Source organism: Takifugu flavidus, chromosome 11 (genome assembly GCF_003711565.1).
Source record: "Takifugu flavidus isolate HTHZ2018 chromosome 11, ASM371156v2, whole genome shotgun sequence".
NCBI lineage: Eukaryota > Metazoa > Chordata > Actinopteri > Tetraodontiformes > Tetraodontidae > Takifugu > Takifugu flavidus.
Genome location: NC_079530.1, coordinates 10,400,572 through 10,426,877, shown reverse-complemented (window position 1 = coordinate 10,426,877; position 26,306 = coordinate 10,400,572). Strand labels below are relative to the sequence as shown.

The following is a 26,306-nucleotide window of genomic DNA, read 5'->3' as shown; positions in this document are numbered from 1 at the left end:
GTCACGCCAGGGTTTCACGAGCCGATGACGCCATCAGCTTTAATCAGCCGTCGCCGACACATGACCGAAGAAGGCTTCCCCGCTATTCACGGCAAGCCACAATCATATCTGCTGGATATGATTACCCACTTGTAGGCCTGACTCATCGGCACGGCTATTTGCCGTTAGTCTCACTCATCGAGGAAAGAAAAACCCCAATCTGTTCCATGCTTCGTTGTTTAAAGCCATTTTCAATTCCATCTCAAATTTATTTCTCAAGACGGGGAGATTTCGATGGTAAATGCTTAGTTTTTTCATTTTTCATCAAGCAAACTGTTGTAGATATCCAGCCAAACAGCCATCTGCTTCTGCCCCAGCATCTCTCCTCAGTCTGCACTTTCCTAAAAGATGAAGACAGTAAGATTCTTTCTCCGAGATGGAACAACCACAGCTGGTTACCGTGGACACAATAGAGCATCAGGTCCATGGGGGAGGTCCCTTGGGTCAGTAAGGATAAAGTGAAACCTTATTTCAGCTTCTTGAATGTTCCTGTTCTCGGGCTCGCAAGTCTGGGTGCAGCTAAGCTAATATGTAGTTAAAGGTTTGTTTTTGTTCACCATTTTAAAATGGGGATTGTCCAACGGAAAATGATAAAAGCTCAGGACTAATCCTTGACCCTCATGACTCAAACTGAGCAGAAAACGAGTTATGCTAAAGGAAAGTGTGTAGGCCAATAATTACACCCCATACTTGGCAGAGCTCAAACCGCTGGGAAAAGAGAGGTTAATTCATATATCAATAGTGACACACTGTGTGCACAGCAGACTGTTTTCTCTTCCAACTAATCTACATCAGTCACGCATGAATTAGGAGTGCATAATTAATAACTCTGAAATATCTTGCCTCGTTCTTCTGGAGACTTCTATCTTCATTATTTCAGGTTCTTTCTTTGATGCCAGGATGATGTCAGTAAACTCAAAATTTGTCCTTTTTTTAATGCAGGTTTCCTCCAGTGAGCGAGCTGGCTCCATTCGGCACCCCGGTGGGGACGGTTCTGGCTGCTGCTGTCAATCAAAGCATCTTCTACTCCATCGTAGGAGGCAATGATTTAGGTATGCAAATAAATGTTTATAGGACAGTTGTATAATGTTATTGTACATCATCGCACGCATTTTCTCCTTAAAAAGCGATGTTATTTTGAAAGGAAAATTGCCTTTTTGCATTTGTTTGTTTTCGTTTGTTTGGTTGCACTTTTTTCTTCCATGTTTCCAGCAATGTCGCTGGTAGGGATATAGCGTAAATATTTAAGGTGGTTCAAACCTGGCAGTGACGGAAGAGAACAGATCAGGTTTAGAGGGATCTGCTTAAAGTTTGCCCTTTTCCTGAGCTGCATCAAAGAGCTAAAGATGCCGACAGCAGAAGCATTAGCCTGACATGTGACAGGCAGTTCAAGCCCCTGTGAGATTTTCTGTGGATTCCACTTCAATGGGCTGGGTTTTGATGATCCACAGGCTGCTGTTTGTATGTATGTTCTAATAGGTTTGTCAGGTGTGTATTGTCCAGTTGTTGTTAAAAGATGGCACAAAGGTTGCTCAGACACAAGAATGTGCTTGTGAATTCATTCAAAGCATCAGAGCATCTTTTGTGGCACTGATATCTTCATTTTAATTGTTTAACAATGTCATTCTTGATCGTTACACTGCCTTGACTGCACGCCATCAAAATGTGACAATGTGCTTAAAATCCCGTTAATGATCCATCCGTGGAGAATTATCTAACACAACGCTAAAAGTTTTAATAACCAGCCAGTCTGTCCTTATCTCCTCATCTGCACTGAAAATTGCAACGGCTATGTCAGGATTTCCAGATCCCAACTCAGCATTCAGTATTCCGAGCCATGGCGCTGATTAGAAAACACTGATTACAACAGTATCGGAGAATCAAAGCTGCGCTGGAAAACCAAAGTAAAATAATCCCGTGAAGGACAACAAATCAATTCAATTCACAGGGCTGCATTTGAATATTGACCCTGAGGTGTACGTGTGCCCAGGAAGGAGGCAGTCTCACACACACACACGCGCACACACAACACACACACACACACACGGCTGCTGTTTACGCTCCCATCTTTCATTTCCTCATCTGCGCTTCCAGGTCATTTTCAGATCAACAACAAGACAGGCGTCATCTCCACAGCCAAACCTCTGGACTACGAAAATGTGACAAGCTACGTCCTGCGGGTGCAGGCGGACTCCATGGAGGTCGTCATGTCCAACCTGCGCGTTCCCTCTAAAAGTAAGGACACTCCATCCGATTAGGGGTTGAAAATCAGTGCCCAAACGATGTTTCACGTTACTCCAGGTGTTGTATTTATAGTGAATCCCAATCTCTCCGTGTGACTGATTATGATTACACGCAGCTTTTTATTGCTGTTTCTTTTCATCACTTATTTTTAGCTGCGTGTTTACCACAATTTTTATGCATAAAAGCATCGAGTCTGCCCCACGACTAGAACGTCAGAATCTCACAAAAACCCTACAGTAAACGTCAGTGGTACATCTTTCCCACAGCTTTCCAAATGACGGTTTTTAATTGCGTTTATACATAATACACATATTGTAATATATGTAAGTAGATGATCACTTAAAAGGTAAATAATATAATGTTAGTATTTGCTTTCATTGCCATTACGTAAATATGGAGCGTTACACAACCAGGAGGAATTATTGCACCGACAGAGCAATAATTCCACAAGAACTTTGGCAGTTGAAAATATTTTCCTTGATAGATTTCTTTGTTTGCTCCTGTTCCTCATTTTGGGGTTGAATTTAGAATGACTTCATTCTGGTGTTAATAAGTCCGGTTGCTGTGGCAACCGTCCTAGTCCCGCACTCACCATTTGTTCACCGCCAATTTTAATGTCAACAAACGTCTCGTCGGCTGAGGTGAGCTTTAATTAATTGGGCTAATTTTTAATGGCTCCATATTAGTTTGGAAACTTAATTACTGATGCTGTCATACAGAATATCCACTCTTCTCTTTTTCAGATTTATTTTTTGGGGGTGGGGACACACAGAGAGAGAGAAAGAAGGGGGCCTTGGGAGCATCTTAACGTTATTAACGTAGCTCCACTAAAGAGCGTCTGTCTCATTAGAAGAGCTTCACTTCAAAGCGTTTCTGCAGGAGATTTAATTTACCTTCTTTAGTCAAAATTGACCCAAGCTGCATTTTTGTGCACATCACCAACCTATTTTCAGTTATGATTGGATCTGCTTCAGAGACGATACTTAGGCTGCACCTTATTAAAATTGATCTAATCTGAAGAAATATGCTTAGATGTCTGCAGTGATGATTGGCTGTCAAGTATTTTTGAAAATAATTTCCAAGTTCTTTTTTGAAGTTGTTGAACAGCCGCTGGCCATAAAATGATTGTATTTATGTCACAGCTTGAGGTTAAAATATGCAGGATTTGATATTTGTGGCTTCAAATAAGTTGACAGATGTGTTAATTTAACACGTGGTGCTGGGGAAGATGTCAGTTCTGCAGTTTGTGCATCTCTTGTGATTTCATCGCCCTGGGGGTGCAATAAACCAATCACTGGATGAGTGAAAGCAAATATTATTTTTGGATTTCTTTGTAGCTCATGTTGCAGCGAAACTGTTCTGTTCTGGTTATTTCCTGCAGCTAACACAGCCAAGGTGTTCATCGAAGTGCAGGATGAGAATGACCACCCACCCGTCTTCTCCAGGAAGCTCTACATCGGCGGCGTGACAGAGGACACCAAGATCTTCAGCTCCGTGCTCAAGATAGTGGTAAGAAAGCTAAAGCGCCACTCCAGATGTGCACTTTGACACCTTCCCCGCAGCCATGGTGGGGGGTGTGATCTGATCCGCTCTCTGCAGCGCTCCCTCCTTCCTCCTTCACTTTCCTGCTCTCCTTGAGCTCTTCCACACGCTGGAGGGCTCACTCCGAGCTCAGCTCTGTAGTCCCCGTACGTTCCAGAAGCGGGTCTGGACAGCGTTCTGCAGAAGGTTTCATTTTGTCATGTCGAGTACTTTACTGGAGGCTATGTCTGCTCCTCATTTGTGAGTGGGAGTTATGGAAAATATAATCTTGTTTTTGTGCATAAAATCCTTCCAAAATCATTGCCTGCAACATCTACTTTCAGTTTCATCACTCCACCCTCAATGCAGGTGTGCATTGATGCTCTGGAAACAACCAAGTATAAGACACTAGTAGTTTTTCTGACGTCATGTTGATGAAAAGTGTGTTTTCCCTTATTAACCTCTGATTGTGCTCGTCTAATCCATCCACATTGTAGCAGACACTTGCTACAGAAAATACTAAATCAAGCTCTGAAATTATTGGTTGGAACTTGACCTCAAAGGAAGGAAGACTAATTGCTCACCCTGGAAAATACATTGGACATGATTTTCATGTACTGGTGATATTTTCTTTAATAAAAGCTTTAGAAGAGTAGGTGGTGGTTAAATTAAAAAATCTAATGTTGCTTTCTGATCTTTTGACAATAATCAAAAGGTAAATCCAAGAATATAATCTACACACTCTTTTATTGTGCAAAAGGAATCTATGACATTCATACTAACATTTATTCATTATTACGCATTGAGTGTAGTTACTTTAAAGAGAAAATGCCTCCACAGTGGCTCACCTCTGCCCAGACAGGTTGTGCACATGGGTTGTTTTTGCTCATATCTCATGTGTAACATCTAGTTTATTCAGCTTACGATGAATTTTAAAACACTTTATTGATCTACAAGGCAAAACTCAGCAACCCCCCAGGGCGGCTGCTCGATACAGCATAATCGGATTTGCATTCATGGTGCTGGGCATGAGAGAGACTCCAGGACAATGTGAGGCGAGCAGCAGACCTCCACTGCCCTCCGCTCCTACCCTCCCCGTCCCACCCACCCCCCACCTTCCATATCTTCATAGATATGAAGTGTAATAGGTCCAATCATAACCGTTCCTTTCCAGCCAGATAAATTCTGAATTCAGTGTTGCATGTGTTCAAAACCCCAAATCAAAGCATCAGAGTCAGAGCCTGATTAAAGTGCAGAACATCGTGGCCACGTGATAATTCCAGAGAGGTGAAAGCTCTCCTGGGAGGGCAGTCGTGAACAATTGAACTGATTTTCAGTCTACTATTACTGACATCGGGGCAGAAGGAAAAAAGGTTGTTTCTCATCGTTAAGAACGCTGTTACTTATCTTTAATTAAGTGGCGCTTGCCTTCAGTCTGCAGGATTAGACCCTAGTTTCTTTTTATCCTCTTTAGTTTTGGTGTTAAAGGAAGCAGGCTGGTGCTATAAATAGCAGGTAAGTCGAGGAACACAGAGTTCATAGAGTGATTTTGTTAAAAACCCTAATAAAAAAGTAAGCCTATTTAATAGTCTTGTAACTTGTAAAGATTAAAAATCAAGAACGTATCCCTATGTGCAAAGACAGAAATGCTACAGGCTGACTAAAAATATTATTGAACAGTGATCTACTTAAATAAAGCTCTGGGGTTAGAAATGAGCTCATCCCTAATCTTCATGTTCTAACCGTACAGAATCATGCCTCACAGGATGGTTACGTTATTCCAGAATTATCTCTGGCTCCATTTTATAGTTCATGTTGATCCATCATGCGCATTCCTAAAATTAATCAGAATAAATATAAATGGGCTGGGAACCATAATTAACACATTAAATCACTGATACATTTATTTATATTAGTAATGGTTTTACCCTTTGGTATAAATTCTACTTGAATATCGGGGTGGGGGGGGGGGTTATTATTAGTCTACAGTTCATGTTTGATAATCCTATTATTCGCGCATCGTTAATGATCCCGTTAAACATAACCAACAGCAATTTGACCAGCTATAGGCTACATCAGTCCTCATTATTTAAAGCAGTGAATTACATAGAAGCAATGTTATCAATATCCACAAGACACTTGAGTACACAACATATTAGATGTAACACCAGAAGCATCTCTCTAACTGAAAAAGCACCGCGGCGGGTGCATTTTAGAGCAGTCAACAGAGGGATTATTGCCTCCGCATCACACACACACACACACACACATACACACACTTTGAACCAGGGGCAAATTGGGGAGACGATTAACAGGACATTTTCCCAACTGCAGTGATTGAGGGTGCCGCCATCGTTGCTGTCTAGCAAAACCTGTTTAACATGCTGGTGTTAAACTGGAGGGGAAACATTTATTTCTAATTTTGGTCTATTTAAAATAATTGAAAAGCGGGTTTTGCTAAAGAAAATGGATTTTCCACAGAGAAAGTCAAGTTGTCCCCTGTGCTCTAATGTGGATGAGATGGTGACTAACAAATTTATTTCCTTTTTCGGTTTTGGATCCAAAAATGTTTAATGTCTTGGTGATAAAGAATGCAACATTTGAATCATTGTAAAAACAAAATACCTACATTGTTGACATAAAAATCAAAATTACATTTACAAAAAGAGGTTTGTGTGTTTGTTGTAGGGAGTACAAGGGGGCAGGCCAGACCCTGTATGGCCCACATACATATGCACTCAGTCAGATTTCTCACAAAGAATCCAAATTCTCCACCGTGTCCACATCTTCTAAATATATAAAACACATCTGTTTGAAGTCTCACATGTTGCCCTGAGAATCTCTGATTGAACGCTTCAATCAGTCCAGCAAATCAAAACCCCTCTTCTGCCTCTAATTTAGAATTGACACCAAAGCGCAGAATATTGGGTCAAGTGCTATCTATAATTTTCCCAGAACCAGATTCTTGAAAATATGACTAGCGTGGAGTGTTTGTACTTGACTTACTTAGGAATGAAGCCGGGCGCCTGTTTTCTCTGAAGATAATCTGCGGAATATTATCACTTCACACACTTCTCAATTTCTGTTGTTTCACTCATTTGGAGTGAAAAGGAGAAACAAACTGAAGTCAGAAGTCATATCTGAGGGTTTTGCATAAGTGTAGCCTGATAAACGGAAGGCTGGCAGCATCTCCGTGCCTGTACATGACAATGACTTGACCTTCTTTATCAACCAGCAGCTCATTAATGGGGCAAATCAGCCTTTTTCCTTCCCATTGACAGTTTTCCAGCAGTGGCTGGAACATCTCTGTACAAAGCTAGCACCTGTCTTTGGTTTTTTACGCACTGACAGTACTTCAGGGTTAATTAATGCGTCCTTTCAAAGGTGCATCCCTCCCTCTTTCCCTTCCCTGTCAACTGCTGAGGAAAAAAAAAATTGCTCCAATTTGTCATGTGTCGCTCGGACTTGCCCGCCCGTTGCGCGTCAGCCCGGACCTGGTTTGTGCTGCAGAGGCCACAGATGTGGGTGTGTTTCCAGCACAGACAGACTAGCATTTACAGTAATGATGCTAAACCTCGATGTGTTTGAACTGAAATAAAATGAAACATCCAGACTTGCATTTGTTTGCTGAGCCATGTGTCCCAAAACCTCTCAACAGGCCACTGACAAGGACACCGGGAATTACAGCGAGATGGCGTACCGCCTGATTATTCCGCCCACCCAAGAGGGCCAGGACAGCTTCGTCATCGAGACCTACACAGGCATCATCAAGTCGGCCATCATGTTTCGGAACATGCGCAGGTCCTACTTCAAGTTTCAAGTCATCGCCACCGACGACTACGGAGCAGGGCTCAGCAGCAGTGCTGAAGTGGTGGTGAGTGACCAGGGAGGTGGGGGGGGTTCTAAACAGTTACTGAACCTGCTCAACAGGTAGAGCAGCAGCTAATCTTGATGTGGTATGGGTGTGAGCCTTGAATTCCATCAACCCCTCGGATGTCATCGGTTTATCAGGTTTGGATCTATCAGAAGAAACTGCAAAACACTCCGGTGTGCTAATTGTTAATTAATTATAGTTGTTCTGAACGTGGCCTCTGCCCAGCTGATGAGCCAATTACAGTCCTGTTTTGATGTGCGTTGACATCGTGTACGGCCGTAAGTGTCTGACTCATCTCTCTGCTCTTCTGTCCCTTAATTATTTTCTTGCTCACATACTCCGATTGGCCTTATGTTCCCCCCCACCCCCCGCCTCTTCGCGCGTGTCTTTCCTGGCTGTGGGCAGGCTTATTTTTTTGTTCCAGTGAAATATGCCCGCTAACAAGCTCCTAACGAGACAGAGGGAAGGTCTGGGACATCACCTCGCTATGAGAGGGAGCAGAGAGTGCTTAACCACGATGCTCGTTAATTTTCAAGGGGGAAGCCTAATTTCACGGGAGCCGCTTGGGAGATTAGGCTCCCCAACGCCGAGGCAGCGGCCCGTGCATTTGAGTGCAGCCTCAGACTCGGGACCCGTTTAGTCTGCTGCGTGACTCTAAAACAAGCAATTAGTTGTCATGTTTGGTCCTCAGAAAATCAGCATTTAATTCTGGGAACAAAACATGTTTTCTATCTTTTTGAATATCATTCTGATTTGTCTCCACTCCCTCAGGTTTCTGTGGTCAACGCCTTGGACATGCAAGTTGTTGTGTCCACCGTGCCGCCCACTTTAGTGGAGGAGAAGAAGGACGAGCTCATTAGGTGAAACAGTCAATAACTTGTAATTCATGTGTTTATTGATAAATTGATTTTATGCATGGAAATGAACCTCGTGCACATTTGCCTGTTTAAATAAGGGTCATTTTGTTCAAGGTGGTAACTCTTTTGCATTTGAAGTACTTTTTTATGTTTTGTGTGATTCACCTGTGCCAAACAACTGCTGAAAGGAAGTTGTATTTAATTGTTAAATGCAGATGAAACTAGGTTTGACATTGCTTTTCAGCCCCTTATTGTTCACGAAACTTGTTTTCATTGGCCTTTTAGGCACACTACATTTAGTCCAATTAGTTGATCTAAAAGGCGAATTAGGAAATAGTTGTTTTGAATAACTTAATGTCTCACTCTAATACATGATTGTGCGTTTCAGGCTCTAAAACCCAACATATTCACGTTAAGTTGTTTGCACTAATGCCATGTGAGGGTTCTGCGATGTTGCACAAGGGTGTTCGTCCCCCCTCACAAAGGCAGACAGCTATATATGCATAACTTGTCTTTCTGTTGGGTTCAGTATTTTGGAGCGCCACGTCCAGGACCAGATTCCGGGTGCCAAGGTGATAGTAGAGTCCATCGGCCCCCGTCGTCACGGCGATGGCTTTGAGCTAGAGGACTACACTAAATCCGACCTGATGGTCTACGCCATTGACCCCCTCACAAACAGGGCCATCTCTCCCAAGGAGCTCTTCAAGTGAGTGGTTGAATAGAGCAAGAATTAAACCCCATCATTTGTTATAAAATGGCTTCCTGATGACCCCTGGCGTGCCGTTTGTCTTCCCTCCATAATTCATAAGCCGCTTGCTCAGGTTCCCCTTCGTCCACATATTCACGCAGCTCCTGCAGGTGCACCACGAGGCACCATATTTTGGGCTCGTTGTGTTTTTCTGTTCCCTCAAATTCCACGCTGGAAGCCCTGGACTCACCTTCCAGTCCTTGAGGCTCGTGCTCCCGCTTTTCTGCAAAAACAGGCAGTTGAGGCAACTTAAAGGGAACCTCCATCAGAGCATGAGACACAAGTCAATAGACAACAGCCTCACTTCACTCCACCTCTTTGCTCCCCTGCTTATCTCACATCGGGCTGTGCGACACCATCTCGTCTTTGTTTCTGTTTATCTCTGGTTACCACCAGAACCACCAGTTCCATGTTGTGGGCCCCCGCCTCTGTCTCTGATTTCAGGTCATTTGCAAAGGCTCCGCTCAAACGCTGAACTCTGAATGCCCCACTCTGTGTCCTTGACTGTTTTCTGCCTGTTCTAATCAGATGCCCAATCACAGTGAAAGGAAACGCCTCCCTCAAACCTAAATAAGTTCTAGCTGCTGTAATCAGAATTAGCAGCTGTTTAAAATGCAAAGCTTGCTTAAAAGATATCATCTTCATCCGTGCTTTATTATAAATATGCTTCTTTAGATGGAGATACTCTTGTGCCTATCATTGAGAGGAGCACTGCTTTTTAAGCATGCAGACCATGTTTGACAATATCAGCGGGGGGGAGATGGCTGGGGGGTGTAATTGCATGTAGTTCGGATCAGAGGGAGGAAGAAAAGATCAACAGAGGGGGACGTCTTCAATGCACAGCCCTTTAGAGCACTTTGAATACGACATTGTCTGCTGTTTGTCAGAGGAAGCCGCTGATACCCACCTGTCTACTTGAATAAATGTGCTTTTGTGACATAGATGTTTGTCTCTTTTGTCCCTTCAGTCATCTACAGGAACGCACTGCACTTTTGAGGATTTTTTTTTGCAGTTTCTCAGATCTTGGACTTTTTCTCCTCTTGTCCCTGGTCGCAGATTTGCAGCGGGGGTCAATTTTTTTTTAAGTTTTTAGCTGTTTTCATTGAAAAAAGGCAGTAAAATAAAGATCGCTGTAACTATTGTTGAACGAACAGTGAAAGAAGGAATCTGCTCAAACTAATAAGTGATGACATCTATGGATTTATGAGCTGTTTGCTGAGTCTCTTGTTGGCCCCCCTCTGCTGACAGATTCCTCGATGGCAACGTCCTGGAAATCAATAAGGAGTTCCAGCCGTATCTGGGGGAAGGCGGCCGCATCCTGGAGATCCGCTCCCCCGACATCGTGGCCAGCGTGAAGAAGGCCGCCCAGGCCGTGGGCTACACGGAGGGGGCGCTCCTGGCCCTGGCCATCATCATCATCCTCTGCTGCATCCCCGCCATCCTCATCGTCATGGTCACCTACAAACAGTGAGCAATCTCCTGGCTAATAATCAGTTATTTCAGCACTCGATTAATCATATTTAATTTGTTGTCAGAAAGTTATAAAGGACATATATTTTAATTACGTTGACCATTATTACGGGAGCTATTGAGCTGGAGTTTTCACCTTCACTGACTAATTTATTGTTGCAATGTCTGGTATGCCGGCAGCGCCTGGCTCGTGCCCACGTGCGTGCCGCTCTCCCCCTCCCTTCATCTGTTATCGTCAGCCTGATTGCGCACTCTGCTGGGCTAATCTCCCTGCCCGTGCTCCATGCAAGCAGATTAATTAACACTCATTTGTGACAAACATCTACAGCCAGTTGTGAGCGCCACACGGCGTCTTGATGCTACTCAATCATCTTGGCGTGGCGCTCGCACGTTTCATCTGCGTCTGTCCATCCGTCTGTCTCTCTGCCGCTCACGAAGCCGCGATGCGTTTGATTTCCCGTTAGAAAGATAAAAGAAACCATTGCTCAAGTTCTTGTTCCCCCTAATCGTCTGTATGCTGAAAGTGAGCTGCGAACAATGTTGGGGGGACGCGTAGTCAAAGCAGATGGGGCGGATTGGTCGCACATAGACAAATACACGGGCCAAACGAAAGCAGACGTCTGGCTGGTGACATTAGACCAAACGCACACACATGCAGTCACAGCAGATGGCACTTTGTTGTGATGGCTTAAAGTCGTGTCAAAGGAAAGGATTTAGAAAATCATTTTCAGATTTCTGTCTGCATAATAGGAGCCTCCAAACAAGTCCTGCTTGTTTATTACAAAAAACAAGTAGTAATGAACACATTGAGTATATTAAGCTGTAATTACTGCCCAGCATTATAGGCATGTATGGCAATTAAGCTATTAACGGTATCCATCACTGTCATTGAAATTAGACGGTGGCTGGGCTTTATTAAATGTGTGACAGCAATGCACTGAAACTCATGTCGACAGCCGTGAAGAGAGTTCAAATCTAGAAATCTTAACACAGTCTGCACAGATCACATTTGATCTTTGACCTTCCCATTTATGCTCAATGTCACCAGTTGGTAATAGTTTTCCTTTTGATATTTGTGTTGAATGTGGTGAACATTAGCATCATTTTCGAGGGCATTTTGGCGAGGTCTGAACCGCCTTTGGTGATCGGTTGTAATCTGGCCATACTCCGGCGAGCATGCGTGTGGTTAAATTGAAGGAATTCCCTTAAAGCATTCCTCGGATATTTTTGTTCACAAGGAGGCCGCAAAAGGTCAATACAACAAGTAAAAACTCTTCATTTCCGTCGTCCCTGGCACAGAGGTACGAACATAATAAACCATGTAGTGTGGAGGAAACACCCAGACGAATAAATGTTACAGACGTCTGTGGTCTGTTGAGCTTCACATCAATAATATCTGTTAAAAAACCTGATGTTGCAGTCTTGCCTAACCATGCTTTATTTTATCTCCCTCTGCCCTCCCCGACTCCTCTGCTTGTCACTGAATTCCAATGTATCACCAGATTCAAAGAGTAAGTACTTTTTCTTTTTAATATTCTACACCTGCTATCTCCTTTTCCATCTCCGACTTGTTTGTAAAGTATAGTTCCTTTCATTTTTGATGTTCATTAGTTATTTAAGAATATGCAGAATGAGTGAGGCCCATGAGCAAAATGCACAAAGGCCTTTTAAAGTGGCGGCTGATGTATCTTTTAGATTAAGGAATAAATGTTTAATTTAGCAGAAGGATCTCCCTTCGTGTGGAAAATGCCATCCACTTAGAGACAGCTCAACCTGGATTATCACAGAACTTTGGCCTCCTAATCACTTTCATTTTCCTGGTTTTGCTTCAATTTTCCCTCATCCAAAGATTATTCTACTGATTTATTTTGGATACAATTTGGACACTTTGCTTCCAGTATTTGCAGTGTTAGTTGGCTGATTGAAGTTCTGAGTTCGCTGGGGAAGAGCATTTAAGTTGTGAATGATTACACCTCAAATTGACGACCCATTGCCAAATGTCCTGTTGTGTTTTACAACCCCCCGTGGTTTTTAGCCGCAATTCTTTTTTTCCACAGTTCTTTTTCTTGAGAAGATGAGATGATTTCACGTGTGACTCAGAAAGACAGACTGTAAATGTGATCTATGGTTACAGGCGACAGGCAGAGTGTGCCAAAACTGCCCGGATTCAGATGGCTTTACCACCAGGAGGGAAAGCACCTGCAGCCGCTGCCCCCACCGCAAACCTGTATGAGGAGCTGGGCGACGGGAGCATGTGAGTTAACACTCTGCCATGATTAATATTCAGCCGTGGTAAACTGCACCCACCTGCTCTTCAGCTGATTTTAAGAAAGTCCAGTCTGCCTCTGTGTTTAATGCTGGGAATGCTGCTGCTTTTAGGGGTGTTAAAAAGGAATTTTCTGTTACATATGGAATAGATTAAGATGTATGTATGAGTTAATGGAATTTGCTGCTGTCCTGAAGAGCAGTTTGCTGTCAGATTTTACTCTATGAATATAATCTTATGCATTAACTGATTACTCCGAGAGCTTCTCTCAAGGTAGGAATTTGACCTTTGCTCAACATTATTATTGAAACTTTTTTGCTTTGTACGTGCCTCTTATTTCCCTGTGGGTGCTGAGGCTTGGTGGTCTTTATGTTTGACCCTCAGCATAATCGTGATAAAAAACAACGCTGAATGATGTAATGTCCATAGGTGGACCTTAGATGAGGAAAGGACGCCAGGTTGGGGTCAACTCTTTGCTGTTGTCATGTAAAAGTCATAGTAGCTTATTGATTGAAGTGAGTTTTATGCTGCCCAACACTGACACAAAGAGCCAGACAAACGGCCAGGTCTGATGCCATTTGAGGTTTGGATTTGAATCCCAGTTAGAAAATTGTTTGCACTATCATGGAAAGATTTTAAATCCCCGTTTAAGCTGCTGCTCTCAGGCAAAAGCCACCAGGAGACATCATTCAGGCCCTCATCAGTCTGTAGAACTGAACTCCATATTCTATTAACCCCACCATGATGGCTGAGTGTCAGCAGAGATGGCTGCAGTGTGTGTGTGTGTGTGTGTGTGTGTGTGTGTGTGTGTGTGTGTGTGTGTGTGTGTGTGTGTGTGTGTGATTGCAACAGTCTCTCTGGCAGGGATGGCTGCAGTGTTGCCCTTCAAAAAAAAAATCATGCATCATCCAATTTATTCTTGCTTCTTTTTGCTGCTCCTGTGTTTTCATCTTACCATTTTTCATGTTTCCTTTCTGTTGTGGCTTCAGATTTCAGTAAGTAACAACAGCACATATACAGAACTACCACAGTTTTGATTAGAAATACAGCTTCTTTCAGGATATTGTCAGTATAGTTTCATAGTGCGCTTCATCGGAGACTAAAACCTTTGTATGTTTTAGATTGTTTGTAATGTGATGTTTGTAAATAAAAAAAAACCTTTGTATTTTGTAAATGGGGCAAGTTTTAGGGCTGTAGAAGCTTAGCATCCAGTACTGCTGTTGTGTCTTAGTTCAGTTTGCAGGATTTTGTTTTGTGCTCTGCTGCTCTCGTGTTCTCCTGTAGTTTTCTGGTGTTTTGACTGATTGCACCCATGCAGCCGCCCTCTGTCGATGGCAGTTCTTTTCATTGTATTGTTGGACTCGGGCCCAGGCTGTAGGCGTCACAATTGCATTATTTCATCAACTACAGCAATTTGTACAGTAGGTCGTCAACATTTGTCGGCCCTCATCACTTACACAAATATATATATATATAATATATATATATATATATATATATATATATATATATATATATATATATATATATATATATATAAAGCCATGTCATTTAAACCAGTCTGAGGAACAGTCAGAATCAGTCAAGACAGGCTAATGATAGCGCTGCTTCTGCTTCGCTCGAATTTAGTCTTTCGACTTTTATGTTTAAAGGTTTTTTCTTCTTCTTCACCTCCTCTTTTACTGTGGCAGGGCTAAAAAGTCTGTCATTGAAGAGGCAGAGCGCCAACGGCTCCTTAGCACATTCGCCTGTCGCGCCATCACAGCCCGCAGCAACGGAGCGCTACAGGTTAATTTGCCCAGGTCGGAAAGCAACGTGACGTTCCTTTCCGACTGCAACCCACTCACCACTCGCAACCCCCTCTATGATGACAGCAGTCCCAGCAGCCCTGATGTCTTTGCACAGAGGCGCGGCTTGCCTGAAAAGCGATGGACCGCCTCCCCTTCCTATTCGCCCGGGTCGGGGGGGTTCAGATCAGTGCCTGCTCGCATTCACAGTGGACTGCCGGGTTGCGAGGGGCCAAGGAGGCAAGCTCTTATGGACCCAGACGGTTGGGAGGCATCAGAAGCCAGGAAAAGGCTGCAGAGTTTCAATACACTTCAGCTAGGAGACAGCACGGACACCAAGCTGTCCGTCCGTCAGCAGGCCAAGCAGTTTGAGCAGAAGGTCATCCAGGATCAAACCCTCAGGCAGAGCAGAGACTCCCCCAGTTCTCTTTCATCCATCATTTTCAGGAACAGAAACAGTGACTCTGTAGTAGAGCTGCCCTCAGAAACCCTGCTCTCCATCCTGGACCACAGCACGGCAACTGTGGGCAGGGACGCCCCACCAGTGGTTGTCGTATCCCAGGGTGACGAAGCACGCCCCCAGAGACCATCCCAGCTTGATATCAGGAGGTTCAGCTCCAGTATCGGCAACTTCATGGCACTTCAACCTTGTCAGATCACGGTGGAAATGATCCCAGACCCACCAGAGGATCCTCCGCCTCCCCCTCCAGAACGGCCACCTCCCTCCTCCCCAAAAATGTCCCCTCCTTATAGTCTGCCATCTACCCCTCCTTTACCCTCCCATCTCCACAAACCCGAGTGCCCCCTTCAGCCGCCTCCTGGATCCAGCAGCCAGGGGTCCCCCCCAACACCACCACCGCTCCCCCCACCACTCTCCCCAGCGAGCAATCAGCTGTGCCAGCTTCTCCAGTTTGTTCCAGCATCTCTGCCGCCGGTGTCCTCACTGCGTCCCGTCTCGCAGCGAAAACACCCCCCTCCTCCTGAGTCATCTCAAACTGACTGTGGGAGGAAAAAGGAGCTCAAAGGGATCCTGAAAAACATCCAGAATCTCGCTGACATAGAGAGGTCCATTGCCAACATGTACAGCCAAGTAGACAAAAACTACAAGGTGCCCAAGCTTCATCTTAAACCACAAGTGACTGAAGAATCCGAAGACACCGAAAGTACTCAAAGCTCGGATCCCTGGGATGAGCAGAGCACCACCAAAACAACCAAATCCACTTCCGCAGATGACTCAACAATTACGAACTGCGCTGAAAGCGAACCACGTCCCCTGAACGCGCCATCAGAGAGCCAATCGAAACCAAGCCCAGACTCTGCTGACCTGAGTGACTCCCAGTCCACCGTGTTCTGACTGCTCCTCATCCACACTTTTCCTTATTTCTTGTCATATTTCTACTGTACGCCTTTTTGTTTGTGTTTCTGCTGATGCTTTTTACTTCCTACCTTGTGTGAAAATCAAATTTCGCTGTCATCTGCCAAGAAGCATGCTCAGTTCCGTCACGCTCGCTGCTCCTGTTGCTCACTGGCTCGCACTGCAGCAGGAAAGAGGCTTGCATACATTGTCAATTTGGCTCCATTTGTTTCCAAGTGTTCACTATTTCAACTGCTACAAGGTCTAGGATAGCGCTAAGTATGCCCCAGAGTGGGCAGATTAGTCAGTTTCTCATGATATAAGTATGTGATTTTGGTTTGCAACACTAACATTAACATTTCATAAGCAAATCCACTTTAATTCAATTAAATTGAACAGCAAGTGATATAGCTAGCGATCTTACAACCCTGGGGTCTGTTTCTTGCAATTTACTGGCTGCCTATGTCTGATTTGAGTTAGTGCTTAGTCTTCCACGTGAAGATAAGAGGCTAGATAGTTAGGATACAGCCCCTTTGTGCAGAATCCAAATATGGCAACAGGAATAATGTGTAATTTTAGATGACTGGAAATTAGCATAGCTGTTAAGAATTTCCCATTGGTATGCTAATTCTGTGAAATCAGCTTCGGGAGATTCAAGGAGGATGATCACACATTAGTTGATTTAACATATTCAGAAAGTTGTTGCTGAGAATTAAGCTTTTACAAAGTATTAAAAAATGCTCTAATGTGCTTTTAACAGGAAATACACACTGCGATATTGAAATCACCATTTCATGCAAATAAATACGCCGACATTATTCTGCGCTTTTCCTCCTCGTTTCTCTTTTAAATGAACATTATCTCCCGGTTGGCTGTAACATTCCCTGGCAGGCTCGTGCTGGATGAAGACAGTCGAGCTCTGGGGGACCTGTCTATTCACATGTCTGTAGAGATCCTCCCAGCATGATGAAAGAGTCACTGTGGGGTTTAGCTACACGCTAGAAAAGGCTAATTAAAGAACCAATCAATCATTAACCGGGGCTGCTGCCTATGGGACTGTCAGCTACTGTTACCATTTCTTTTTCCAGCCTTCTGACCTCCTGCCTTCCCTGTTTGTCTGAGCTTCTCTCCCGCATCCTCACACTCTGCAGTCAGCCATAATACTTTTCAATCCACAGGCTCTTCTTCGTAATCCCCCCCATGGTTCAGAGATTCCCTTAACTTCTTACCGTTCATTTCAGTGGAACCTCTGGTTTTTGATTTCTGCTCTTCTCTGTCTTTCTCTGACTGCCCTTCATCTGTTTGTTTCACCCTCTGTGCCCAAAGGCAAGTGGTCTTACGATCCCTCCCTCCCCAACATTGTAATGTTCGATTCATCACACATTCCCCATGAGCAGATCGACAGCCTGCTAATTCCGTATTCCATGTTCACTACGTGGGGTAAACTCCTTTTTTCAAAAGGCTAGCAGCTCCATGCTGTGTTTTTTTTTTTTTTTTTTTTTTTTAACTCTTAAGAACAGAAGCCTCCATTTACACAGCTGATATTATCGAACAGTTATATCATGGCGAAACATCTTGGCAACACAAGCAGAGTGCAGGGATAAAAACAGGTTAAAAAAAGTAATAAGCATCAAGAAAAGTGGCAGTGATGCTGCGAAACAAAACTGGAACAAAAAGCACCATATGGTCGCAGACGTTCCGGTGGTCTGAATATTCGTGTTCATATGAAATGCTAAACTAAATCCTTTGTTGCTTCTGTGCGCATGCTGTGTCACAATCCAAGTTCATTATGTTTGTCTTGCATGAACACAATGAATCTGCTGGGAGCGGCTTCCTGGCACCTGCACAAGAAATGTGAAACAAAAGCCAGCTGATTCGCATAGACATAAATTAAAATCGCCATCTTTCCGCTATGCACATACATATTTTAGCTTTTAAAACCAGTTGATTCGTTAAAGTAGAAACCTGGAATCTCTCTCTCTCTCTCCTTCTACCGTCTCTGCATCACTTTTCTGAATCTTTACCTACAAGCCTGCTCTTCTGCAAACCACATATAGCTTCTGTCCTTGGGGGAGTTTTCTCTCGATGTCACATGAAGCAGTTGGAGCAAATAGACAGGGATCAGGATCCACTCTGATCAGCAGTTGAGCTGGGATGTGTGGCTGGCTCCCTCGGACCCTCCCCCATAGTAACAGATTTTAGATGTTGTCATTGCTCGGCCATATATCTGACTGTTAATGTCATCAGTATTAAAGGGCCCTGATAGGTTTAACAGGAGGATCTAACCAGGCTTTTCCATTACTCTGTTTCTCTTTGGGCTGTGCTGAAAACACTTTTATCCTCCTGAGCAGAAAAACCCTCATTTAAATGCAACACATAGGATGATGGTGAGGTTTGTGGAGGGAACCAGAAACTGTTTAATTACCTGCTTTGATCACTCTCCCTGAATCTGATTGTTTCCTGTGAGCCAAGATAGAATTATATTTAATAATAGTTTTCTTTGAGACTTTAATTCTTGTATTCACAAAGTTTTTTTTCCAGGTGAGGGGGAGGGAAGCATCAAACGCCACCATGATAAGATGGTGGCTTTAGGGGATCTGTAAAACTGAACCGAGAGCTGCTTATTCTGTTATTTAGCACATGAAAAAGCACTGTAAGTAACACATTGGTCAGCAGAATGTCGGCATTCTAGTCCTCTAGCTTTAGTGCTACTTTTATATGAAAATCCTGGAAGTATAGGTCCAAGTATAAACATTCATTGCTTGTGTTATTTCTCTTTTGTGCCTCCCACAGCAGACGAGGTTATGGCAGACAGGTAAGCCTTCCTTTCTTTTTTAAAAATCTTATAATTCCAGGATTGTTTTTTTTAATATATTCTTTTATTCTTATCTGCAACGCTGTTGATGAATACTAACAAAAATGGGATTTAGGCAAGACTTTCAAGCCTGACTGCATCGCTTTAATTTGAAGCCTGTTTCTGTTCCGCAGCGCTCATATTATACAGAAGATAAACGGATTTGTTTTAAAGAATAAAGAATCCCAGTAAAGTAAATTAGCTGTAATGCCAGTAATCATACGCAGGGGATCAAATGACCCCTTTTCCCCCATTGAGTTAATGTCATCCCCATATTTCCATTCGCTCCTTTATATGCGCAATCGGTGGCAATGTCCACTTTGTTCCCTGTCAGAACAATTCTGACATTTCAGGATCTGAACAAGGGATGGATAACTGACACTGTGCCTCATTTGTGCAACAGCTGGAGCTGCTCGTGGTCTCTCTCCTCATTGTTTGTGCGTCCAGAAACATCACTGCGACACATTTCTGTCAGGCCCCAGAAGGAACTCAGTTCTCTGTTCTGCAGAGGCACAAGGATAGAATATTTCCACAGAAGCTCCTTTAAAATATCCCATCCTTCCTTTCATTTTATCCCAACCACTGCGCCTGATTAAAGGTTTACATCAGTTTTAACGCTCTGGCTGCACACTGCATCTTTACATCTGAAGGATTTGTAGAGTGTACTTTCCGTGGTGTTTGTGTCTCTCCTGGACTTTTCCTTCCTTCCATGACCGTATCCTTCTTCTGTACTAATCTCTGGCAGCAACAGCAACTGCTGAGGCCATCTCTGCTGAGACCTGAGGTAGAAACTTCCCACTTCTCTTAATTCAAGGGGATTGTGCTCGTACTCCCAGTTTCCGCTGCTGCTGCTCTTCTTGTGGTCCGGCCTTCCTTCGAGCAGCGTTGAGTGATTTCTCTCTTTGCCTCCCTGAATCACAGGAATTCTCCATGGAGTCAGGTATCGACCCAGGCCAGGATTACTATGCGCAAGACTACTATAATTACGATCAAGGGTGAGCATGCCGCTGTCTGTCAACCTCGCCTCCTAACAGTCTTCCTTTGATCCCAGACACTCGTCTCTATTGTTTTGTTTAAAGAATTTACAAGAGCACAATCTTCCAATTCCTGCTGCTTCAGTGCAGCATTGAAAGTTAAACTCAAGTTTTAAGAGGTTTAAAACCTAACTAAGCATAATTTATGCAGCCATTTAACCTCCCTATTACCATCAAATGAGCCAGACTCAGACATCTAAGTGCGAGAGACACATTTACTTTGAGTTAATGGATGGGGGGGGGGGGGGGTTTAGACGTCCCCCTCACATCGTCCATATGCCGTGAAGAGGGGAAAATATGGAAGCTGGAGCTGAAACAGCCAATGAGAAAATGCTGTTCAACACTCCTGCTCTATGACAGATGACTTGTACCAAGCTGAGGAATTATCTTGTGAGTTTAAAAAAAAAAAAACACTTTAACACAATGTTAATAATAACACTCCTATTAAAGCTCAATAATTGAAATGGTTAATAGTCATTATGATACCTAATCAATGCAACCATAATGAAAAAACTGCACATAAACACATAAAAAAGTGGTTATTTTTACATTTATGTTGTATTATATTAGATAGATTTTAGATATTTTGAAATAGTTTTGTTGATTGCTGCATTTGTCAATAAACAACAAAGAAATTGAGTTTTAAGTAAATTATCTTTTTTTTCTCTTTAAGCCTCTTCTCGTGAAAGCCAAACATGCTGGCTAAAAATCAGCACATTTGAGGATAGTTACACAACTTAATGCTCAATGTCAAGATTTTAATCCTTCAGTCCTTCAGCTGTTATCATCAGCGGGTCTACTATCCTCTAGTTCTGTGTATTAAAAGCTCTAAAAAGATTATTTTTCTGCTTGCAGTGATTTCACAGAACTGTAAAACAGTTACATACTGCTACTGCTGGCAGTTGAAATAATATCGAATTCTGGACTGAAATGTGATCTTGCAACAGCTGATTGTTTCTGATGCTATTTTAGGTATCACTGAAAGAATATAAATATTGCATCCCATATTTATTCAGTTATTCTGAACATGTAATGCAATCTCTTTCAGATATGACCTCCCTCAATATGGCAGTCGAAGGAGGCTAATTACACCTATGTATGATGAATATGGAGAGGTAATCATGGAGGATGATGGGTATTATTACAGCCCTCATGGCCCTGAGGTATTATGTTTCCATATATTTGAATTTCACACTCTGTAACTATGTCAAAATTTCAATTATGGACTTAATAGCGTGTGTGCCGTGTGCGTTATTCTAACATCATCAGGCCATATAGCAGGTTGTTACATTAACTATGACTGTCCTAGGGTCGAGGCAGAATGAGAGGCCGCGGTGGCATGCGAGGCAGAGGCCCACCAAAGAGAGTTGCTTTTAGGGATGTCCCACCACTAGATGAAGTCGATCAAACTGAACCGGCGGAACAAGCTGAGCAGTCAAAGGCCGCCAAGAAACTGAAATCTGTGATGAAACTCAGCAAACTTCTTGCTGCTGGCAAAATAGGGCAGGGATCTGGCGCCGGTCCTTCTGCACCATCTCCATGGAAGAAAGCCAAAATGTTAAAGTTGTTTGGAACCAAGAAAAAGGACAAAAATTACGCCAAACTGATGTCCGCCCGGCGTATTGACAGTGAGGAGAGTCTGGCTGATGGACCGGCACTTACAGGACCGATTGACAGCAAGTCGGAAACCCGGAGTCGGCTTGGAAAAGCTCTAAAGAAAATCAACCTGGGCAACAAGTTACAGCGCCGGCGGAAATCACAGAGTAGTGTGAGCCATGACTCGGTCACAGGTAGTGAGAGAGATGAAGAAGCCTCACAGGCCACCAGCGAGGATGACAAGAAGTCTAAGGTGTCCATTAGCGTCACGGAAAGTGAGCAAGAAGCAGGTACAAGTGGGAGCGGCAAAGGGAAAGGCTCGGATGAAGAGTCCTCTGAGAAAAGCAGCGTTGACAAAGATTATCTGAAAGTAGATTTAGACCGGGATGATGCCAATGAAAGCACCGTGGATTCAGAGGAAGAGCCCGATGAAGAGCCAGAGGATTCTGAGGAGGAATCCAAATCTGAAGGAGATGAAACTGAGAAGGAATCTGTCAGCGAGAAAGATTCTGGGACTGAGAGAGAGTCGAAGAGGTCATCGGCTACAGAGGAAGAGTCGGGAACAGAGAGAGAGTCAGAGTCCAGGAAGTCATCGGCCACGGAGGAAGAGTCGGGAACTGAGAGGGAGTCAAGGTCAAAGAAGTCATCAGCCACGGAGGAAGAGTCGGGAACTGAGAGGGAGTCAAGGTCAAAGAAGTCATCGGCCACGGAGGAAGAGTCGGGAACTGAGAGGGAGTCAAGGTCAAAGAAGTCATCAGAAACAGAGGAAGAATCTGAGTCAGAGAGTGGCTCAGGAACAGAAGAAGACTCTGGGTCTGAGAAAGACTCAGAATCCGAAGAAGAAAAAGAGTCGGGAACGGGAACAGAGAGGGAAACGAGCACAGAAAAAGGATCACCTACAGAGGCAGACTCTGAGGAAGATCACCAAGAAGATCTAGATTCAGGGAGCACCAGGGAGAGTGGCTCTTCGGCACGCTCCTCCTTGAGATCATCAGCGACCGAAGCCAGCAAAAGAACCGGTGCTTCAGCCATTAGTGGCAGCGGGACCACAGGAAGTGAAAGTTTGAGTCGGACAGACAGCAGCCGGACCAACGGTGCTGCATCTTTATCTGGCTCTAGTGCCCGGTCATCACGGAAAACCAGATCATCAGGAAGTGCAGTAGTGTCAGAAAAATCTAGCGAAGAGGTGAGTGAGGCAGAGTCAGGGACGGGGACAGCTAGCGATGCTGAGTCAGGTTCAGGAAGTGAAGGTTCTTCATCTGGTAGGTCCAGCCTAAAGAGAATGTCTGGCACTGAGTCTAGTGGAGGGCTTTCCCACAGCAACCAGGTGACGGAGCAGAGTTCCCTGGGTAGTGAAGAGAGTTCAGGAAGTTCTCGCTCAGCCAGTGGCAGCAGGCGTTCCAGGAAGTCCTCGTTGAGTCATGGATCTGAGGACACAATCACAGAAGAGGTTGAGGAGGAGGACGAAGAGTCAGAGTCTGTTGAAGAAAGCAAAGAGTCGACCAGTGATGAATCCAAGAGGTCCAGCATGGTATCTGAACACCCTGGACCCTCCACCGCCTACAGCGGACCCCCCTACAGCTCAGAGATCAGAAGCATCAGTGGCACCTCTATGGAGATATACGGCGGACTGTCTCCCATCACCGAGGTGGATGAAGATGCCATCTCCTCTGACAAACCTTCAGAGAGTTCTGCCTCAGACACTGGCAGCACATCTAAGAACTCCGGCGAAACAGAAGCAACGTCAGATGAAGATTCAGAGTCTGAAGGAACTTCCTTCTAGAGGAACATGTTTACCAGTGACATGTAAGAGTGTGTAAAATCGATTACCCTTGCATGAGAGTGAAGGAGGATATCTTTTCTTGACAGGAGGCCTCAATCTTCCACCTTTTCTTCGGCTCTTCTCAAGGGCAGCCTGGTGGTGTTTTCTGCTGCAACACACCAGCTTTGTACTTCTGCCTTCATCTCCGTGACGTCTCTTTAGAGTGTTTTATGCTTTTTCTTGAATGTTTTTGTCTCTTCTGTGCCTCTTCTGCTGTAGTTCCTGCTATTACATATTATTTTTTTACTTTAACACAATTATTTTCCTGGAACAGCAGCACAGATGGCGGGGAGATAGAGTTAGAGATTGATGTATTTATCTACTTGTTTACAGCTTGACTTTCTCCTGTTACACCGGAGGAGCTACTCCAGTCGTCAAAGTTGTCATTGGCTATAGAAGTATTTACCAGAGAACAACCATTGCACATTCACACTACATTCTATCGGCATATGCTTAATGATGTGACAGAATTATTGATTAAATACTATTTAATAATTGAAAAGTCGTAATTAGATTAATTACAGTGCCCCTGTAGCTTCATTTAGATGAATCACAATTAATGTGCATTTATTATCGTGTCATCTCGTTGGGGCAAGACAATATTAAGTGGAAGGTTTTCATATTCCACGTTGAGCCTATGTCGGTCAGTCTGTCAAAGGTAGACTTACTGTAGCCCCTGATGTTCTCTGAGGGTGCTTAGAAGTAAGCTGGGCATCTCCTACGTACTTCCAGTGGAATCTGCCACTAATGTTTTCTTCGCCTCATGTTAGGCCAGAAATATTTGGGTCAAATGAAACCTTCCTTCTGTGCAATCTGCTTTTCCTTGGGTTTCCTCTGTCAGGCCTACTTTTGTCAATCCGCAGATCCTTCTGAGTGTACTTCCTATAGCTGTTTGTGGAGATCTTCGTGTGGGGAAAAAAACTTCCCTTTCCCCAAAAAACTTGCATGACTCTTGTGTCAACAACGACCTCAATGTGGATATGTATTAATTCGGTCTTGTTCTGTCTTCTCTAGCTTGGAAAGAAACGAATTATGCTGGTTTTAGATCGAGAAAAGGAGAATAGCTCAGCAGGAGAGGAGAGCAATACAGAAATCCAGCGGGACAGACTCCCCAACAGCCACAGCACTATTAACGGGAACATCTACCTCGCACAGAATGGCACTATCATCCGGACTCGGCGGCTGCCCCAACCAAACAATCTGAAGGTGGGCTCTCCGTGCCGGCTTGGTAAGCAGTTTAAAAAACTAGAGAAGCTGGGTGTGACGCTTGAAGAACCTGCTCCCATCAGTAGCATTGAGAGCCCAGGGAAGGACACAGAAAACGGAGTAGGCGTGTGTGTTCCTGCTAATATGGACATCACAAACAAGCAGTCCTCCTGCGGCTCCATGGGAAGGACCATCACAAACCTGACAAGTTTCGGCTCCAAAAATAACATTACCAAGGTCTCGATTGACAGCAACAGCAGCCGGAGCGTGAATGAGGAGCAAGAGACTCATGTTGACAACCACAAAGACGGGCACACCGAGAGCCACACTGAGCCCCCAGCGACGGACAGGGAGGAGCTGTGGATGGGACCCTGGAACAGCCTGCATATACCAATGACAAAACTGTGACCGGACCATGGGTGACATGGACTCTCCTCGCATTCTATCGTAACTGTGTTTGGATTCATTTCAAATCAGATTGTGTGCCTCAAGAAGAATAAGACCTTCACAGAGAACTTTGTCCAGCTGAAATCTAGTTAACCATTATTTTTCGTCTTATCTTTAGTGGTGCAGCGTGAGAGCGGCGAGTGCCTCAAGGACAAAGATTTTTATTTGATGCACATTTGACTGAATTTTTCTTATCATTTAAAACAAGAGGGTTCTTTCGAAGGTTTTCATAGTTTGCTTTCTCTTCACTGCCTTGTCATCCTTTACATCCTGACAGGATCACAAAGAGATTTACAACTGTCTCCTTATCACCCTAAAGAGAATCTGCATTTAACAAAGAATTTGTCACGATTGTCTCTGAAGAAGGAAAAGATGCTTATTTTGCTATTGACTTGCAGAGAGATAAAGATTGTCACAGATAATTTCTTGTTTTGAAAATTTCTGAAGAATATCTAATATTTTTTTGTCTATTTTGTATCTAACGCAGATGGAAGAATTAGATAGGGTCAATGGTGTCATCGCTGTATTTCAACAGTGAGATATGACTGTATGATCATAGTGTTTTTATATGCACATTTGTAACCTGAGAATGTGGTATTTTATGCCCCTTTACATCGTGCAGACCCACTTCGTCAATGATAATTTAATGAACGATACATCAGGAACCCACAAAGGACTACCAAAAGAAATGTGCTAGATTCAACAATAAAGATCTAACTTATTTTAACGTGCATTGTGGAGCATGCTTTTTGTGGGACTAGGTCTGACTCGTGTCAAGGTTTTTTTTAAGTTCTTCAGCTGATTGGGTTGAGCTACTAGAACTTTAAATGCAAGCTAATAGAAATTTATGGTTATAAAAAAACTAGTCCTTGAAAAACCTGAAACCCATGGAAGTGGAATAGTTGAGGTTGAACCTTTTGTGCAGATGATATTTTTTTTCTTAATTGTCGGCACAAGCTGCGAAACGATGAAAAACATATCGGTGGAAGTCATTATAGTTCAAAGAGGCAGCGGGCGATGCACATCTCGTGTGGAGCCTGTTCGTTTGTTCTCTGTGTGATCAAATGCTGACAATAGCACCTCCACACTGACATTCGCCAAAAAAGTGTCCCGCCGTCAACCAAACTCTGAATGTCAATCAATTTCAGAAGACTTGGGGAAAGGAGCCAGAGCCCAAACGGTTCAAA

General features: G+C 43.8%; 2 protein-coding genes across 2 annotated transcripts in view; both read left to right on the top strand.

The window, feature by feature from the left end:
- pcdh15a (protocadherin-related 15a) overlaps positions 1–25,846 on the top strand; it is a 122,255-nt gene extending 96,409 nt beyond the window's left edge. Inside the window, exons 25-38 of the mRNA XM_057047476.1 lie at positions 982–1,091; positions 2,134–2,274; positions 3,665–3,792; positions 7,463–7,678; positions 8,450–8,538; positions 9,065–9,241; positions 10,532–10,750; positions 12,256–12,264; positions 12,888–13,007; positions 18,954–18,975; positions 19,760–19,798; positions 19,936–20,009; positions 21,097–21,211; positions 24,481–25,846. Coding sequence (XP_056903456.1) covers positions 982–1,091; positions 2,134–2,274; positions 3,665–3,792; positions 7,463–7,678; positions 8,450–8,538; positions 9,065–9,241; positions 10,532–10,750; positions 12,256–12,264; positions 12,888–13,007; positions 18,954–18,975; positions 19,760–19,798; positions 19,936–20,009; positions 21,097–21,211; positions 24,481–25,080 — 2,059 coding nt within the window. The 3' untranslated portion in view covers positions 25,081–25,846. The remainder of the gene's footprint in view (positions 1–981; positions 1,092–2,133; positions 2,275–3,664; positions 3,793–7,462; positions 7,679–8,449; positions 8,539–9,064; positions 9,242–10,531; positions 10,751–12,255; positions 12,265–12,887; positions 13,008–18,953; positions 18,976–19,759; positions 19,799–19,935; positions 20,010–21,096; positions 21,212–24,480) is intronic.
- LOC130533789 (uncharacterized) lies at positions 21,218–23,450 on the top strand. The gene has a single exon (XM_057047477.1). The coding sequence runs from the start codon at positions 21,370–21,372 to the stop codon at positions 23,425–23,427; it is 2,058 nt and encodes a 685-aa protein (XP_056903457.1). The 5' UTR covers positions 21,218–21,369; the 3' UTR covers positions 23,428–23,450.
- Positions 25,847–26,306: the final 460 nt, after the last annotated feature.

Excerpts from the sequence above, each read along its gene's own strand:
- LOC130533789 (XM_057047477.1), top strand. The coding sequence starts at position 21,370 with ATGAGAGGCCGCGGTGGCATGCGAGGCAGAGGCCCACCAAAGAGAGTT.